Source organism: Morus notabilis, unplaced genomic scaffold (assembly GCF_000414095.1).
Source record: "Morus notabilis unplaced genomic scaffold, ASM41409v2 Scaffold135, whole genome shotgun sequence".
Lineage (NCBI taxonomy): Eukaryota > Viridiplantae > Streptophyta > Magnoliopsida > Rosales > Moraceae > Morus > Morus notabilis.
This window is the reverse complement of record NW_010367319.1, coordinates 836,336-856,220: the sequence shown is the minus strand read 5'-3', so window position 1 is coordinate 856,220 and position 19,885 is coordinate 836,336. Positions and strand designations below refer to the sequence as shown.

The window sequence follows — 19,885 nt, the reverse complement described above, 5'->3', positions numbered from 1 at the left end:
CTAACCCATTTACGAAGGGGGAAAAAACTGAAACTAAGCCCACAAAAAACGCAACGAAACCCACAAACATAAAATAGAGGAAAAACTAAGAAGGAAAACACAATAAAGCAGAGGAAACCATAAAGGAGACGAAGCGGATCTATGAAGAGAAAACAAAGAATGAGAGCCTCGGTGAAAGAGAGATGCAGGCATAAAGTAGAAATGAAAAAAGGAAGAAGCTTCCGGAGGAAGCTAAACAAAGGCCACCGAAGAAAATGACAAAAATGGGCAGAAGAAAAACACAACGAAGGAAAAAAATTGAGGACAAAATAGTAAAAACAAATTCTAGAAGACAGAAACGACGTGTTTCAGTAAACACTAAGAGAGAGGAAAAGAGCAAACCGAAGGAAAAGACAAAAAACCCAAACAAAACAAAGGGAAAAAAATCAAACAAAGAATAAAACGGTAAAAATAGCTAAAAGGACAAAAAGAGTATAAAAAAAGCCTCAATAGAATGAAAGATGGGCAAAATCGAAAAATCACTTTACTCAGTACAGTAACTTTCCGACCTCCTTTAGTAATAGGTATAATATACCGAAGTCCCCGCAGCTTGACCCCCACCATAATTGTATCAAGCAATGAATTTCCTATTATTTCGGAATCAAATAAAAAGAAAAATAATTAAGAAAAAGAGAGAATATTTCTCTAAATCTAAAATCTACAAAGGTCAAAGAGGTTTAGAAAGTTGATTAAAAGAAGGAATAAGAACCAAGGCAGATAAAAGGGCTTGTCCTAATCCCCCCATTTTAAACACTAATCTTCATCGATTACTTTTAATCCCAATTTCCCAAATCAAATTAATTAAAGAAAACAAGTTTTTTTTTTTAATTGAAACGGAGCAAAAGCAGCCTTGATTGCCGTCACGCCCATGCCCCAAAAGACACTTGTTTTTTGGGCTCTCGTTTGTCATGATTCCCTCTGGGAAATTTAAACAAACACCTTAGCTTCAAGTTTCCCAAATTTGTTATTCCCAATTTCCCCCAATTTCCTATTTTTACCGATCGAGCTAGGTTTTTGTTCCTAAGGGAAACAGACGACGATGACGGTGAGGTTGTGATTCCGAGAAACGGAATTGGAGGCAAATCCGACAGAATGCGGTTGTTTCCGTCGAGTTCGAGCTCCGGCAACGGCGGAAAAGTCGATCGAGCACTGTTGTACCTCAACATCTACGATCTCACGCCTGTAAATAACTACCTTTACTGGTTTGGCCTCGGGATCTACCATTCAGGCATCGAAGGTAATGCCAAATTCGTGTTGATGCTTAAGTTGATTGTGAGCAAAATTGTGTATTTTATGTTCTTTGGGAATTTTAAGCTTCACTTTTATCATGTTTTCGAAGCGTGTGATTTTTTTTTTTAAAATACCGATGTTAATGTCAAATGATTTATTGTGGATTAATTGTATGAATGATGTTTGATAAGATGATGTCAATTTTTCTAAGAACAGATTTGGATATATTTGTCTCTTTAAGGGCATATATTTTCGATAACAAGCTTTTGGTGTGGTTTGATTCTAACTTTGTTTTCTATGGTTTTAGTAATTGGGATTAGTTTGTGTTTTTTGTGGGCAGATCTACTTAGTTATTGGGTTTTGCTCTTTAGTTCTAGGTTGACTTTAGAAATTGAAGTTTCCAAATTTGGAACTAATTGAAAAGTACCCAGATAGAGATTACAACTTTGCACATCTAGTTTCTTGCGTAATCTAACTTTGTTTTCTATGGTTTTAGTAATTGGGATTAGTTTGTGTTTTTTGTGGGCAGATCTACTTAGTTATTGGGTTTTGCTCTTTAGTTCTAGGTTGACTTTAGAAATTGAAGTTTCCAAATTTGGAACTAATTGAAAAGTACCCAGATAGAGATTACAACTTTGCACATCTAGTTTCTTGTGTAAAAAAAAAAAAAAAAAAAAAAAAAAAAAAAAACTTCGCACATTTAGTTCTATTTCAGGCAAATAACTCTCCTACATGGCGTTCTTGCTTTGGAATTCCTTGTGTTTATGGCGGGTGTTGTTCTGGGCCCCATAACGTCGATGCTGTAAAACAATGCATGGTCATGACCACCACATTAGTTCGCAGCGGAAATCTCCAGATTTTACATGTGTACTGAGATCATGCTAATTAAGCGATTAATCGAGACTTGGATATGGTTAGGGGTTAATGGAGACTCGTGGTTGTTTTGATTTTGCAATTACTATTAATTTCATATGGCTAATACGATTGTCTGATTAGTGCCTCATTTTTTCCCTCCTTGAAGAGAGAAGTCTGTAGATGAGTTCAACTTTTAAAGCTTGTTTCATGTCAAGCTACGTTGATGCTCATTATTGTAGCTGGAGAACGGGATATGGCAATCTATGTGGAGCATCTAAAATGTCCAAGCAACTAAAAATTGAGGACCTTTCTCCCAAAAAATAAAATCGAGGACCTTAAACTAATTTGTTTTTGACCTCTTGTCCCTCATAAGTGGCTCTCTCTTGGGTTACTTGTGCTTCATCGAACTGGGAAGATCCTGCATTAGTTTAACCAGCTTATGCCTAAAAAATTTGATAGGTCAAGGACTAGAAGTTAGAAAAGGTGGACATTGAAAATAAGAAGAGTGTGCATTATCATATGATAGGATTACTTTTGAAGCTTTCAACCCGAAAGCTGACTTCTGTTTTGCATTATGTAGAAAAAAATATAAGATGTACCACATAACATAGAGTCCTATTAAAGGTTTATGTCCAACTATTTGTGACTAATCACTCAGGGAGATCAATTACTCTTTATTTGTTAGAAACTAGTTGATTAAGAATCCAGATATGCAGCTAATCTCTCTCAAAGTAGTCATTTGGATATTATGCTTGAATGCTTGACCCCTGCATTTCTTTGTTTTATCTTCATGTTTTGCCAAACCCTTTGCTATCGTTTTTTCCCTTACTCTTGTACTCGAATAGTTGAATGATGTCTTCCTCCCCCAACTTATTTTATTGAGTTAGTGGTCAATACACCTAATACAGTTCTTTCCATCTTGACAAACAGCACATGGAATGGAATATGGCTTTGGAGCCCATGAGTACCCTTCTAGTGGGGTGTTTGAGGTGGAACCCAGAAGTTGCCCTGGATTTATCTTCAGACGATCAGTGTTGTTGGGCAGCATTGATCTGTCTCCTGGAGAATTTCGATCATTTATGGAACACATTTCCGGAAAATATCACGGTGACACTTATCATTTGATTGCCAAGAATTGCAACCATTTTACTAACGAAGTTTGCATGCGGCTTACTGGGAAGGCTATCCCTGGATGGGTCAATCGCCTAGCCCGAGTGGGTAAGAGAGAGGATCCTCTACTGCAACATTTTTATTACATTTATGAGCTATCATGTGTTCTTAAGATCGCTTCCAATCATCAAAAGTCTTATTTGGCTCAAGTTTGTTCCCTAGATATATATTCATCTTTAAACATGGGATATTTATTTTTGGCAAAGCTTTCTTTTTAACCGCTTGGTCCTCTAAGTGTGTATCATATGTAATATATGTTTACCTCCCTTTTGATGTTTACAAAATATCTGTAAAAAGCAGAGTCCCTGTGCTGTATGGCTATTGCACGTTAGGAAATGGATTTATAAGGGGTTTCTGAGGGTGATAGCCACGACTGCTAAGTCTCCCGCATGTGTACATTAGATTTTTATTTCTCTGATTGATAGTTGTTTGAAGTTGCAGGTTCTTTTTGCAATTGTCTTCTGCCAGAAAGTATTCAGATTAATGCAGTGAGACATCTTCCTGATCATGCAACTTATTCTGGTAAGTTTGTGTGGAGAATCATATATGCGATGATTTTTTGTTTTTGTTTTTGTTTTTTGTTTTTCTCTTGTTCCTTTTTGCTAGAAAATTGTACTTGTGCACTTCTTCTGAAAAGAAAAGAGAGGGTTTCATAAAGCCTCTACTTTTCAGAAGAATCAGAGAAAAACAATATATGGATTATGGGTGTTTCTGTTTTGGTTGTGATTACTGATTTTTTGGAATGTTATGCATATTCTTCTCTCGGTCGGTCCTTAGGAACATTGGTGTTATCATATCTTTCAGAACAAGATACCAAATCTTTGAGTTATTGCTAAATTAGAACATGAGTTTCTTTTGATTTTTTGATTTTCTATGTTAACGAGTAACTATCAACTGTGTCAAATGCAAATGCAGATGACGATAAAGATGAGTCAGCATCTCTTGCATCTTCAGGCACAGCCGAGAGCGATGAGCAGCCAGATCATCATCTGCTTACTACACCAAATGGTGATGTAGCATTTCTAATGGAAAAGCCAGTGAGGCTAGCGAGGGAACTCCTTTGATTTCTTCTCTAACTCTTTATCTAGCCCGTTTTGTTTCTCCCTGTTGTTTATACTTTATTTATGTGATCCAAGCGTGTAGGGTTAGGGAAACCGTGTACCAACTAAGTCATTTGAAAGTTGGAATATAGTCCTAGAATAGTAGCAATGACGTTCAATATTTGCCTGTCTATCACCTTTCTATACCATATGAAAAACGGCGACGCGTCAAATTTGTACCAACTTTGTTTTGTTTTGTTTTTTTGTTTTTTTGTTTTTCCTTTAAATTATTTTATGCCTGTTGCAGTGTTGTCCTCCTTAAATAGTTCCCGGAAATGACAAGGATTTGGAACATTTAAGAAATATGGTGCAAGGAGAAATAAGTTACTTATCGTATTGTTTATTCATCAAAGAATTTGATTTGGATAAATTAATTGCTTTCTAATTCAAACAATGAAGAACTTACGTCTGATGCATGTCTCACGTGCAAGCAAAAAAAAAAGAAAAAAGAAAAATTGTATGGGGTATTTTATGCGGACAAAAATTTAAAGGCACTTGTCTTCTTACTGGTAGTATCATTTTTTGATTGTTGAATTTGGTCAAAATAATATTAAATAAAAAAAGTATATAGAATTAATAATTTTTAATACAGATTTAATAATTAAAATGTAAAGAATTATTAGTAATTTATTTTTTTTGGTCTTACTAAAAAAGCTCTTAAATTTAAACTATCCTATCAAAAGTGATACCTATCTGGACTTAATTAAATGCTTGGAAGCATGTTGCTGCTCACAAGTTGCGCTGTGGGCGCTTTCTTCTTTTGTTGCTACTGCTGATTCCTACTCTGTTATGGAGTCATTTTTCTCTTTGCTCTTGTAAGCCATGAACACCAACATATAATAATCAAAACGAAAAACTTTTTCATTCAACTGTGACAATTAAATATATCTTCGTGCGCTGCTTAAAATTATAGAATACTTTTGACTTCCAAAATCAAAATTTGATTAAAAAATTAAGCCAAAATTAAATTAGCGAAAGAAAATCATCCTAAACACGACGTAAGTGTTTATTTACAATTGAAATCTTGTAACAATAGAATTTGTTTTTAGACTGCAAAGGAGCTTGTTTCTGATTGTTTTTAGACCGCAATAACATATAAGATGAAGGCATGTTCCGATTTGCCTTTTGGCACAAGCCCATCACTTGCCCGTATTGCAATGACGGATTAAAAAATTAAACTCAATTTACTAGAGTAAAATGAAATAACTAAAGTTTAGTGAAAGCACAGCACAAGCTCATCAGATGTATAAGATATAGTCTGTAGGACTGTATACGTATACCAAGCAAATTTGTAATACATTAATCAAAGAAATATGCTTAGGACAACAACGGGACTGATCTATGGGGTCTATATATTTTGGGATACATCTATTAGTGTGTGGTGTTGGACACCACTAGTACCCGTTGCATTGTTCTTCATCTCGGTACCACTTCCGAGTTCTGTTCTCCAATCTTTGAGTGATCCAATCATGAGTGTATGGTAACAAAATAAATACTGTTGCTGGTATTACAATTATAAGTGCAAAGAGTGAGTTATTTGGTGAGATTGTTTGCAAGGATATTAAATAGCAAAGAAAGGTTAACGTGTTCATTAGAATCCTATTGATTGTCCACCATCTAGATTCCAGCTCCAAAAGGAGCAAAACAATTCCATGTGTTGTAATGGCAAGGGCCAAGCTGTTCAACAACATGAAGAAGAGAAAACTCAAGTTTCCCATAACTACAGTTCCTGGAGGGTGGATTTTCTTATCATGAGTTGCGGTGGAATTGTTGTTGTCCTCCTGCCAAAGACCTCCAGGAGGGCTCAAGACAATCTGATATTCGACGGTCGCAAACAGAACAAGAGCTACCAATATCATACTCCGTGATTCCTCTGACACATCATTACTAACACGTTTAATATCTATATACCAACGTTCCAGCAGATTAATAGTTAGAGGCGGTAAACTTTTAGCTATTCTGCCATTGTTACCTTCAGGTTGGCCTTCTAATGCAATATCCAACTCATGATTCACGGCTGAAGTTGTGCTAGAAGTAGGAGGTGCTGAAACATTACAAGCTCCTTCTATGGTATTCAAATGTTCAGTCGCATTTGTGAGACTAGTGGAAATAGTAGGAGGTGAGGAAGGCTTGGAAGATTTCCACCAGACACAAGATGAAGTCTTCGAAGCTCTAGCACAACGTAGCATTTCCTTCATAACTTCTCGAGCTTCGCCGTTGTTTACTTGTGAGTCGCCTAATTCTAAGATTTTCAAGGCAGTAAAACCATCTGAATTCTTGACATCTAGCCCAACATTGCTGTCTATTAACACTCTTACTACCTGAAAATATTCCAATGATAGATCAAGTAATTAACTCATTGTTTTATTTGTTTGCTTTTTACCTTTTTCTCCTATATATTATAGGGTTATTTAGAATTTTTACACTTAGATTTTAGTGTTTTATTTTTATTTTTTTTAAAAAAAATCAGGTGGAGATTTGAACTTACATGATAAGAAAAAATAAGTGTAGATTTACTGTTAGGTTACGCTTGCAACCACTATACCGTTAGTTTTCAACAGTTGCAAAAATATACTCTCAGATGTATTTAATAGGCACATGAGTTTAATATACGCTTGATCGACTAATGAACTCACCAAAATACCATTAAAAGTATAGTTGATTTAATAAGAACTAACCTCTGGTTGATGAGTTTTTACGGCAATGTGTAACGCAGTATCGCCCACGTCATTTCCCCAATTCAGAATGTTGTACTCCGTTTTTTGGGATCCTTTCATCAAGGATGTTCGAACTTGGAATACTAGTAAGCTGAACACATCAAATTTCCTACTTTCCACAGCGATATGCAAAACAGTCTCACTGAGATTTGTCACATCTTGAATAGATGATGGGCAATAGAATAGAAATATTTTTACAAGACCCATGTTTCCCCGTTCTGCTGCATAATGGAGAGGAGTTTTACCCTCCTTTCCATGAACACGTACCAGATCGCTGTCGATATCTAAAAGCCGATCCACCATTTTCGTTTGCCCTTGTAGCGTAGCAAGGTGCAAAGGCGTAAATCCGTCTTGGTTTAGCTTCCTAGCAAGTGATGATTTCAATAGCATTGCCTCCGTCGCAAATTTGGCATGTCCAAGAGAAGCTGCTATGTGCAGAGGAGTATCAACAAATGGTGTATCATCAATGCGGTCTAGTACATGCGGGTCCTCCCGGATTAGGGAGTACAACATGTCAATATCTCCTCTTTCAGCAGCAGCTTTCATCCTTTCATCTACACTGGTCTCCAAGTCATGTAAAATCGTATAAAAGAAATTAAAAAAAAAAAAAAGGAAAGGCTGTAATAATTAGTTCGTTTATATATAAACTAATTACAGTCAAATATCTTATTCTAAACTAGAAAATTCAACATACGATATTAATTGGTATGTGACAAAAAGCTAGAGATTAGAGAAGTTAGTTAACGATTTCTCCAATTTTTGATAGGATAAAAATTTTCACCTGAGAGCAAGTTCGATAGTATTCACTATTGGAAGCAGAACAGCAGCAGAGGCTCCGGCACAATGCAGCATACTACTGATTTCGTCGCTTCCAAGTTCATCCGGCTGCTCTGAGATAGCCAAGGCTGTTAAACCGCCTAAGTTAATCGCATTTATGTCAACTTGACGGTCTATCAGCGTCCTCACAACCTGCATAAATTTATGATCAAAATAGTTTTATCTTACAATCCATTATAATAGAAAGATCAAACCAATGTCTGATAAAACAAAACATTGTATTAAGTTGCTGGCTAAGAGAAAAATATTCTAATTAATTACTTTGGTTTGCTTCCTGGTGGTGGCAACATGCAGCGGGGTGTTTCCATTGTCGTCTTTCCAATTTAGGTGCATCTTTTCCCATCTAGATTGGGGAAATCTCTCGTAACATTTCAGAATGATTTCAACACAATCAACATTATCATTGTCCAGAGCAACATGCAAAGCAGTTTGGTTGCGAATTGTCACATCTTCCAAGGCTGTTGGACATGTAGATAGGAAAGCAGACAAGAGTTGATTATTCCCATGTTTGGCTACGTAATGCAGAGGAGACATACCTTCTCTTCCTTGGACACGAACTAGGTCTCCGTCTCTGTCCATTGCAAGCAGCCGAAGCACTGTTTGGATGCGGTCGTTTTGTAAAGCGAGTTGGAGGGGACTAAACCCGTCCGGGTTTAACCTCTTCGCGAATGACGGATTTAGCCTCATCATCTCCACGGCGAAATGGGTGTGACCATTGATTGCCGCAAGGTGCATGGGGTTATCAACCAACATCTTATCGACTTCTTCGAGAATATTGGGACACTCTCGAATTAAGTCATAGAAGTCATCGATTTTGCCGTCGAGGGAAGCCGCTATCAACTTAGCATCCATTTGAGATCTGAGAAAAGGTCACAGCAATGTGGAAAAGGATGAGGAACTATAAAGGAGAGAGGCAGAGCTCAAGAGGTGAACTGGTTTCCCTTTTAAAACAACAAATTATATGGACTTTGGATGTTGGGAACTTCGTGGATGTTTCTAAGAAAGTAGTCTGTCATTAATTCTATTTACGACATACATTTTGGAGTCAAGTCTTCCATGGGATGTTCCTAAAAGTCTTCCAAGGAGCATGAGAAACTTTAGCAGCTTATGATTGGAAAATGGGTAGAGCGGAACGGGTCTTTAAAGAAAACTGGAGATAAGCCCAAGTCAACACACGATTTGTCTTTAATGTTTTGATCTTTCTAAATGCAGAGAAACGTGTGTGGACTGGAGCACTGAAAACCGTAGTCTAACGAAATTAATGATACTTTTCAACTAGTTAGTAGAAAAGGACTTTGATATTCCTTCATCACAAGCAAACATTCCTATATAATTGTCCAAACCCTTGATGAGAGAAAATCAAAGGGGAGTTTCTCTGGTAGGGCCGTTCTACTGGTAGTTCATTTTTTCTAGACCTATCAGTGAAACTCCCAAAATTAAATAAGAATGAGGAAATATCAGAGCTATTTCTATATATCCAAGTACACACAGAGTTTTATGACCTTTGTCTGAGATTTGTCCAAATCTCGTAATAAAATTTTCAGCCTGAAATTTCCATTCGTGATAGCTTCGTACTATATTGAAGCTTTCCCAACATGATTTTCCCCTTTTTTTTTTTTTTTTTTTTGCTTTAATGTAGTCTTGAATATATGTTTACATAGTAAACATGTGCATGTTATGCTGGAATGCTTGATCCCTGCATTTCTTCGTTTATCACCATGTTTTGTTGACCCCTTTCCTTTTTTTTTCCTTTTTTGAAAAAATAATTTTTATCCCACTCTTTTACAAAATTTTTTGGATATTGTCTGCTCCTTCACCAATTTATTTTATTAAGTTGTCAATACACCTAACACAATGGAATGGAGCTTATGGGCAGTACCGGAACCCAGAAGTTGCCCTGGATTTATCTTCGGACTATTGGCGTTGTTGAGCAGCATCGACGATACGTCTCCTGTAGAATTTCGATTATTTTCAGAGCACATTTTAGGAAACTATCATGTTGGGAAACGGGCATATTCTTCTTCCGGTTCTTCGGAACATTGGTCTTGTCATACAAAATCTTGGAATTATTGCTAACTTGGAACATCTGTTTCTTACTTAGGTTTTATTGACTTTGATTGTTAACAAGTAATTAGTAATTACCGTGTCAATGCAAATGCAGATGATAATAAGTAAGGTCAGATCTCTTGCATATTAAGGCAAATTTTTGGTTTTCATAAAGTCTAATTTTATTATAACCTAAGATGCTAAGCAAACATGAACTCATTTCCTCAAATATTCTCGAAGTGTGCTCATATCCTAAATTCGCGGGTTAGTGGGATTTCTTTTAAAGAGGGTCAAGTTTCTTGAACGGAAAGGAAATCAAACCCAATCATTTTTCATTTTATTTGATTTTAACCAGGTTAAAATAATAACCACGAGCCAGACATAAGAGAGTTGTATTAATCAATTAAAGTAATTAGTAATAATCATATAGAAATAAAAAGGAAAATATGAGATACATTTTGGAGTCAAAAGTCTTCCAAGGATTGTTCCTAAAAGTCTTCCAAGGAGCAGGCCCAGAAATATGCAAGTGGGGGGGCATGGTTGGAGGGTGAGGCCAAGTTGGTAGAAAGTAAGAAGCCACGATAATTTGACAAGTATGTTATGAACTTGCAGGTTCGAATAAGAAATAAAGTTTGAAATTGTATTGGGATATGTGATGAAAACATGAGTTGGAAATATGAGGAAACCAGAAATGGCATTTGCCTAGCTAAAACAATTTCTGAATTGGGTCAATTTTGAAATTAAAAAATAATACCAAAAAATTGTTGAAAAATAATAAATATGAAAAAAAATGAAAAATACAAAAAAGAAAAAAATTTAGATATCATACATGAAATTGGAGACAAAGCATTAATAAAAAAGTAATGAAAAAATAGAAATGCAGTTTTTATGGTAGGGAAGGTATTTTTACCTTACCGTTAGATTAACTTTTTACATATCATATCGTATTAAAAGTAATGAAAAAAAAAATACAATGGGAATTTTATCCGTGTTAAAAATTTGAGGTTTTTTTTTGTACAGACACACACTCAATTTTAAAAGTTTGGCGAAATGGTCTCTTAACATTTAATCTTTGTAGTTTACCTTTTAAACTTTAAAATTCACTGCAATGTTGGTCAAATTAAAAACGAAGTTAAAATTTTAGACGGTTTCTCTTATGTGAGTGTTTAATGAAGATAATTCTATTTTTTTTTTGCACTATATTGGTCCCATGTATGCATCATGAGCGATTTTTTTTTTTAATAAATTGAGGGAGACGCAATTTTTACCCCAAAAAGGTTAACTCCCAATTTTAAAATTTTTTTCACTCAAAATGTGTATATGAGGATCAATTTAATGTAAAAAAACTAGAAACACTCTCATCAAACACTCTATCTGTAAGAAGCTATTTAAAATTTTATCTTAATTTTAAACTTGACCAACGTGGCAACAAATTTTAAAGTTTAAGGGTAAATTTCTAAGATTAAAAATTAAAAGTCCAATTTGTCAAGTTATGGTTCATAATGTAGTGACCAAGAAAATTTCAGAATTTAAATAATGTAATTCATATATTTAAGTCAAGGATTTTTCCTAGAAAAATGAAATATATTATGGTATATTTTGTGATTGAAGGATTTGTGGAATTAACATCTGTATTTCTAAATTCTGTAACAGATTGCACATTAAGTTCATGTTTTCCCGATCAAGTAAATTCGATCGATAAATTCTCACCGTATTTTAAAACGGAAGAATTTCTAGTACAGATACAGTTTCAGAATCTTAATTTCAAGAATCTCCAAATACAGTACGAACTAGCATCCAATACACATATACATGAGAAAATAACTGTCAGTATAATTTTAACAATTTCAAAGAGAAAATCTAAAAAGTAGACAAAGATACAAGAGTTAAGTTTCATTTTTCTCTCTCCTTCCCTCACTTGGCCGGCCAAACTTAAGGGATTATAATAAACTTAGTGGTGGGGGATTAAACTGTACAGTAGATATATTTACTGTCAGGCACGATCACTATACCTTTAGTTCATACCATCAGACGTATTTGATAGGTGCATGTGTTAATTTTCTTTTTTCGGTCTGACGCATGAATTGACCAAAATACCCTTAAATTTATAGTTGATTAAATAAGAACGTACCTCAGGTTGATGAGTTTTTACAGCGATGTGTAACGCAGTGTCAAAAACGTTATTTTGCCAATTCAGTCTTGTACTCCCTGATTTCTGATCCTTTATCAACGGCTGTTCGAAGTCTGAGTACTAGTAAACAAAATGCATCAAATTTCTTATTTTTCACAGCGATTTGCAAAGCAGTATCCTCATGATTTGTCACATCTTCAATAGATGATGGGCAACGTTGTAGAAATGTTTTTAAAAGATAAACGTTTCCCTGTTCTGCTGCATAATGAAGAGGAGTTTTGCCCTCCTTCCCATGAACACGAATGAGTTCACTGTCAGCAAATATAAGTGAATATACCATTAAGGTTTGCTTTTTTAGCAAAGCAAGGTGCAAAGGCGTAAATCCCTCTTGGTTTAACTTCCTAGCAAATGATGGTTTCAACTGCATTGTTTCCATCGCAAATTCTGTTTTCCCAAAAGAAGCTGCTACATGCATAGGAGTATCAACAAATGGTGTCTCATCAATGCGATCTAGTACGTGTGGGTCCTCTCTGATTAGAGTGTACAACTTGTCAATATCTCCTCCTTGAGGCTTTCAACCTCTCATCCACACTGACCTCCAAGTCATGCAAAATCATTAAAGAGGTAAATAAAGTAAGGAAAGAGTCATTTGGAAGTGGAAGACACTATATGATGCAATGCAGCGGGAGTGGAACTTCATGGCCCAGTTGGAACACCCAAAGCCCCAAATACGTACGTTTTTGACAAAATATACTTTCGGAAGTCAAAATGGCACTTTTTCCGTTTTTAGGATTTATTTTTGTAATTTCATTAATGTAAGGACCTTTCGGCAATTTTCGTTATGTTTTGCATGAAGGGTTTCGTTTATATGGTTTTGTTGAACACTTAGGGGGGTGGTTGGAAGAATAAAAATAAAAACCTCAGATTGAGAGTTTCTCAATTTCCAGATTCAATTTCTCGGTATTCTTGTGAATCAACGAGTTTTGAATTGTAATTTTCATTTCCCCTATGTACGCTGCATCATATTGGTATCAGATTTGGAACGATCCTGCACCATGCCACCTTGAAGACGTATGAATGCTACCCCTATGGACGACGTTCTCCAGCGCGACGAAATTGTGCGGCTGCGCCAGCAGGTGGAGCAGTTGACTCAGTAAATGGCCGCCTTGCAACAACCTCAACCTCCACTGGATCAAGATCTTGATGAGGACGATTCAGACCTCGACTAGAATCCTTTTGCCGCCCTACCTGCGATTCCTCCCCAAGCCGATCGACGTTGGGAAGCCGGTTTCAAGGTGGATATTCTTGAATTTCATGGTTGTCTCTAGGCGGATGAATTCCTGGATTGGCTGCATATGGTTGAGGAAATTCTAGACTTCAAAGAGGTCCTTGATCCTCGTCGTGTCCCCTTGGTCACCATGAGGTTGCGTGGTAGGGCACAAGCATAGTGGCAGCAGTCCAAGAATAATTGATTGCGTGCTGGTAAGGACAAAATTTCCACGTGGCCGAAATTCAAAAAGCATCTGCGGGCCGCGTTCCTCCCATACAATTATGAACGCGAATTATATTAGCGATTTCAACTTTTGCGCCAGGGAACACGTTCTGTGGACGACTATACTGTAGAATTTTATGAGTTGTTGGCTCGCACAGATCTTGTTGAAACGTCAACCTAATTGGTTTCACGTTTTATTAGTGGTCTGCGTTTGCAACTCCAGGACGTGCTGAATATGTTTGACCCTATGACCGTTTCTGAATCGCATCAATGGGCGTTGCAGGCTGAGAAGCAAGAGCAGTGGGTTCAAACAAATGCCTGTGTCGACTTCCACCCCTTCAGCCCAACCAGCACCACGAATGGCACGTCACTCCTCCTCTTCGCGCTACTGGCGGTCTTCCACAGGCTCGTTCTAGTGGGGGTGTTCGTTGTTTTAATTGCGGAATGGAAGGTCATCGTCAGACAGATTGTCGCAAGGTAGCTCCTGCCAATTGTGGACTGCTCGCTAATGATCTTGATGTTGATACTAGCCCAACTTTTGATGTTGGCAAGACTGAGCACCTTAAGGAAGAATTTGTTGAGGGTGATGTAGGTCCTTTATTGATGTTACGATGAACCTTTTTGAGTCCCCGGGCTCCGGACGATGATTCACGGCGTACTGCTCTTTTCACTTCTACGTGCACCATTAAAGGCAAGGTTTGTCGTTTCATTATTGACTATGGTAGTTGTGAGAATGTGTTCTCTGAATCGGCAGTGGAAAAGTTGGGTTCGCCGGTAGAGAAGCACCTAAAACTGTATAAACTTGCCTGGCTAACTAAGGGTCTGGATGTCACTGTGTCCCACCATGTGTTGGTGTCTTTTTCTATTGGTCCCACCTATACTGATGAGATATACTGTGATGTGGTTCCAATGGATGCCTGCCATCTACTTCTGGGCCGTCCGTGGCAGTTTGATCGCGATGCTATTCACATTGGCCTTGACAACACATACTCTTTCCTGTTTCAGGGCAAAAGATTATGTTACTACCCAGCAAGGCTACTTCTTCTGGGGACAGTACCACTCTTCTGTCCTGAACCCACTTTGAGCATGCCATGACTGAGTCCGGCCTTGTCTTTGTGCTATTTACTATGCCTGCTGCTGCGGTTTCGAGCGCTCCGGATGTTATTCAACCCTCAGTAGATGAATTTGCTGATGTCTTTCCCGGCGAGCTTCCTCCTGAATTGCCTCCACTCTGTGATATCCAGCACCAAATTGATTTGGTTCCAGGAGTTGCTCTACCTAACAGGCCTCATTACTGGATGAGCCCAAAAGAGCATGAAGAGTTACGCCGCCAGGTTGAGGAACTACTCGCAAAAGGTCATATCTGAGAAAGCTTTAGTCCTTGTGCTGTGCCTGCCCTCCTAACCCCAAAAAAAGATAGCTCTTGGCGAATGTGTGTTGATAGTTGTGCCATCAATAAGATCACCATTCGCTTTCATTTTCCTATACCCCGGTTGGATGATTTACTTGACCAATTGAGTGGTGCAACGGTTTTTAGCAAGCTGGATCTCAAAAGTGGCTACCATCAAATTCGAATTAAGCGGGGTGAATGGAAGACAACTTTCAAAACTCGGGAGGGCTTGTTTGAGTGGTTGGTGATGCCGTTTGGCCTTTCTAATGCTCCTAGTACTTTTATACGGGTCATGAATCAGGCACTTCGCCCTTTCATCGGTAAATTTTTTGTGGTCTACTTTGATGATATACTTATTTACAGTGATAATCCTGAGGTGCACCTTCAGCACTTGCGGGAAGTTTTGTTGGTCTTGCGCAAAGAGAAATTCTATGCGGCTGCGAGTAAATGTGTTTTTCTGACGGAGACAGTCTAGTTCCTAGAGTATGTTGTGTCCAAAGATGGTCTCTAAGTGGACAGTAGCAAGGTTGCTGCCATACAGCAATGGACCTAGCCTCGCTCTATCACGGAAGTGCGTAGCTTCCATGGGCTCGCCTCTTTCGACCGCTGTTTTATCCCCCATTTCAGCAGCATTAGGGCCCCGATCACGAATTGCATGAAGGGTACTAAGTTCACTTGGACAACCGATGCCGAGTCCGCATTTGAGGAGATTAAGCAAAAGTTGAATACAACACCACTTCTTGTGCTTCCTGATTTTTCCCAACCGTTTGAGTTGCATTGTGATACCTCAAAAATAGGCATTGGAGCAGTTCTAAGTCAATCAGGTCGTCCGGTTGCCTTCTTTAGCGAGAAGCTTTCTGGGGCCAAACTCCGTTTCAGTACTTATGATGTGGAGTTTTATGCGCTCGTTCAAGCAGTGAAAATTGGCGCCATTACTTATTCCAGAAGGAATTTATTCTTTTCATTGACCATGATACCCTGAAGTATCTCACCAGCTAGGACAAGATTTCAGCCCGTCATGCCTCCTGGCAAGCATATCTCCAACAATTCACTTTTGTGTTAAAACACAAAGCTGGGTTATCGAATCGTGTGGCAGATGCACTTAGTCGTCGCCACAGCTTGCTGGCCGAGATGCGAATACAGGTTCTTAGATTTGATTCTTTCATGGAGTTATATACCACTGACCCATTCTTTGCTACAGTACTTTTGAACATCTAGAATGGTGCGCGGACAGACTTTGTATTGCAAGATGGGTTTCTTTTTCGTGGTCTCCAACTTTGTATTCCTGAGTGCAGTTTGCGCTTTAAGATCATCCTGGAATTACACAATGAAGGTCATGTTGGTCGTGATCGTACACTTCATCTTGTGTCCAGCTCTTACTTTTGGCCGAGTATGCGTAAGGAAGTGGGCAGATTCATGGATCATTGCCGTATTTGTCAGTTGTCAAAGGGTGGCTCCGCTAATGCTGGGTTATACATGACTCTGCCTATTCCTAGTCAGCCATGGATGAACATTAGCATGGATTTTGTGCTTGGCCTGCCGCGTACACAGCGTAGTAGTGATTCTATCTTCGTGGTCATTGATCGGTTTTCTAAGATGGCCCACTTTATACCATGTAAACGTACTACAGATGCTGTTCATGTTGCTCAACTATACTTTCGGGAGGTTTATCGCTTACATGGGTTGCCTACCTCTATTGTGTCTGATCGGGATACTCGGTTTCTCAGTCACTTCTGGCGCAGTTTATGGCAGTTGGTTAACACTACCTTCAATTTCAGTAGTGCTTACCATCCTCAGACGGATGGCTAAACCGAAGTCGTCAACCGCCCCCTTGGCAATTTATTGCGCAGTCTGGTGGGAGAGAATGTGAAGTCACGGGACACTAAGTTGTGCCAAGCTGAGTTTGCGCATAACCATGCGGCCAACCGCAGTACTGGGTTTAGTCCTTTTCAGGTGGTCTATGGTTTGGTTCCCCGGGGGCCTCTTGACTTACTTACGCTCCCGAGCAAGGTACGCCCATATGCCACGGCAGAAGAGTTTATTACTCAATTACAACAAGTCCACCAAGCGACTCAAAATAACCTGGTTGCTGCTACTACTAAACAAGTCCCAGGCAGACAAGAAGCGCAGATAAGTTGACTTCACTATTAGAGATTATGTTTGGACAATCTTAACCACGGATCGTTTTCCTGCCCACGAATACAGTAAGCTTGCTGCCAGGAAGATAGGCCCCATGGAGGTCGTTGAAAAGATCAATCAGAATGCTTACAGTTTGCAACTTCCTAGCCATATTCACACTTCCGATGTTTTTAATGTCAAGCACCTCATTCTTTATTCCGGGGATAATTCTTCTGACGAGGAGACATCTTTTGATTCGAGGATGAATCTCCTCCACCCTGGGGAGGATGATGCAATGCAGCGGGAGTGGAACTTCATGGCCCAGTTGGAACACCCAAAGCCCCAAACACGTTTTTGACAAAAATACACTTTCGGAAGTCAAAATGGCACTTTTTCCGTTTTTAGGATTTATTTTTGTAATTTCAATAATGTAAGGACCTTTGGCAATTTTCGTTATGTTTTGCATGAAGGGTTTCATTTATATGGTTTTGTTGAACCCTTAGGGGGATGGCTGGAAGAATAAAAATAAAAACCTCAGATTGAGAGTTTCTCAATTTCCGGATTCAATTTCTCGGTATTCTTGTGAATCAACAAGTTTTGAATTGTAATTTTCATTTCTCCTACGTACGCTGCATCACTATATATATATACATACACACATATAGCTTAGCGTATATAAAAAATTATAGAGTATGACATACGCTGAAAATGTCGACTTGATTTATTAGTATTTCTTTGTGTTATTGTTGTTTAATGAGTTTATTTACCGTAGATATTTTATTGATATGTATTGATAATAAAATACAATATAATAGATTAATTCATAATAAAAAAAGTTGAGATTCAATGCAATAGCCTGCTCTATCCAAATGTATGGATATGAACAATATTAGCTTCTGAAATGAATATTGGCAGAGGGAATTGAATCATTTAACTACAATTATATAGCAGAACCATAATTGTAATGACCGGAAAAAATTTAGGTCTAATCTGGACAGTTCAGTATTTGACTGAAATTCTTTTTAGAATAGTAAATAGTAGAATTTTGATGTAATCAAGAAAATGTTATTTAAAAACTTTATGTACAGGGTAAAATCTCCCGAAAAGTGTAAAGTTATAATACGAATATTTTTACAAAAAAATTTTGTAAATATCAGTTATGAATAGTGAAATATCAGTTAAAAGTTAGAAATTTTAGCGGGTATATTTTAGTTATGAAAAACTAAAATGTTTGGTTTGTGACCAAATGATCAGCTAGAAAAAGAGTAGAAAAATTAAAAGTAAGGAAAATAGCAAAAGTTCCTGAAACGGAATTTTCCTGAGTCAGTTAAAGCGGGAAACTGCAAAAAAAAAAGAGTACCGCAAGGGTACGCGTTTTGGGCAATTCTGAATTAATTAAGATGATAATTTCAGAAAAGGGAATTGACTAATGAGATACCCAAGAGAAATGTGTTGAATATGAGAAATTTGACTCAGGGTGCTCGGCAGTCCAGAAATGCAGTATAGAACTTGTACCGGGTGTGAAATTATCGGTACCGGAAATAAATTCGTTTTGAAAAACGGAAAGTTAGGTCTCGACAAGAAAAATGTGAGGAACATAGAACCACTCAAATTAAGGGTTAAACTTAAGTAGAACTAGTAAAATTAAATTATGTAAATTAAATTAATTTCTTTAATTTAATTTAGAAAGTAATATTAGATATTATTAGAAATAATATTATAATATTCATTAATGTCTTTGAAAGAGTCCCACGGAGACATTAGAAGCTACTTTTGTCTTCTTTGCCTAAGTGTGGTTGACCAAAAGTCTTAAAAGAGTCCTACGTGAGGTGAATATGAGTTTGTAAAAAGAAAAAAGAAAGTGAAATGTATTACGGAAGGACAACTTGGGGTACATATTAAAGGAATTAAGCATGAGGTGGCTACTTAACTTTTAGATGTAAACATATAGTGCCAAGACATGCTTAATAGGTATGGTGAGTCAATTACTAGCCTTGATGAGTCACGTGCCTTCTTGGCAATAAGAAACTAAAATAATGAAAACTTTCTCAAGCTTATGCACATGTAAGAGAGAAACTATGTGGGCATTGAATAGTATGTCCTACAACAAGAAAAGAAAAACGTGAGAGAGTGAATAAAAAGAAAACATATTAGAGAGAGAGAGACGGAGACAGGGAAATCAAGGAAGATCAAGTATTTTTACCAAAATTTCTTTCATTCAGTCTGGTAGAAACATAACCTGAGGCGTTCTAGCGGAAAATCTCAACTTCTAGAGGTAAGATTTCGGATTTAAAAATGTGAATTCTATGATTTTTTGAGTTAGATGAATAGTAACCCATCTCAGAAAAACTTCTGTTAAAGTGAAAATTGAAACTGAGGTTTTGTAGAGTATCGTAATAAGAGTTTAACGGTGTAAGTGTTAAGACGATTGAATAAAGTTTTGGTAGATTTCTATCGAAAATCCGTGAGCCTAGATTAAGAAAGAACATATGTTTTGTTCAATTTTATGTTGGAATCTGCGTTCAGGAATGTAAATCTTGACTCCAGGTACCGAAATCAGAAGTAGAACGAGTTATTAAAAACTCGGGAAACGAGAAAAATAAGGCGAAACTCTGCCAAAATTTAGTTTGAGTAATTTGAACTAAAACTGGATTTCAAGAAAAATATGGGATTAAAGTGTGAAAAGAAAGATGTTTCGATAATCGGTGATGGTTAGAAACCGAACACAACGAGAATTCACAGTTTTGGACCGAAATTGAA

General features: G+C 37.4%; 2 protein-coding genes across 3 annotated transcripts; one reads left to right on the top strand and one right to left on the bottom strand.

The window, feature by feature from the left end:
• The first annotated feature begins 679 nt into the window (after nt 1–679).
• Nucleotides 680–4,433, top strand: LOC21406179 (deSI-like protein At4g17486). The gene is made up of 4 exons (XM_010112278.2): nt 680–1,276; nt 3,055–3,342; nt 3,736–3,816; nt 4,210–4,433. The coding sequence occupies exons 1-4, from the start codon at nt 1,132–1,134 to the stop codon at nt 4,356–4,358; spliced, it is 663 nt and encodes a 220-aa protein (XP_010110580.1). The 5' UTR covers nt 680–1,131; the 3' UTR covers nt 4,359–4,433.
• A 1,223-nt stretch (nt 4,434–5,656) lies between these two features.
• Nucleotides 5,657–8,864, bottom strand: LOC21406178 (putative ankyrin repeat protein RF_0381). 2 transcript variants are annotated; one of them, XM_024174889.1, is made up of 5 exons: nt 8,210–8,864; nt 7,893–8,080; nt 7,073–7,670; nt 6,367–6,715; nt 5,657–6,267 (listed from the first exon to the last, which is right to left on the bottom strand). In XM_024174889.1, exons 1-5 carry the CDS (start codon nt 8,798–8,800, stop codon nt 5,789–5,791), a joined length of 2,205 nt encoding a protein of 734 aa, XP_024030657.1. In that variant the 5' UTR covers nt 8,801–8,864; the 3' UTR covers nt 5,657–5,788. The 2 variants fall into 2 exon arrangements, with proteins under 2 accessions (XP_024030657.1, XP_010110579.2); XM_010112277.2 differs by having other exon boundaries at nt 5,657–6,715.
• Nucleotides 8,865–19,885: the final 11,021 nt, after the last annotated feature.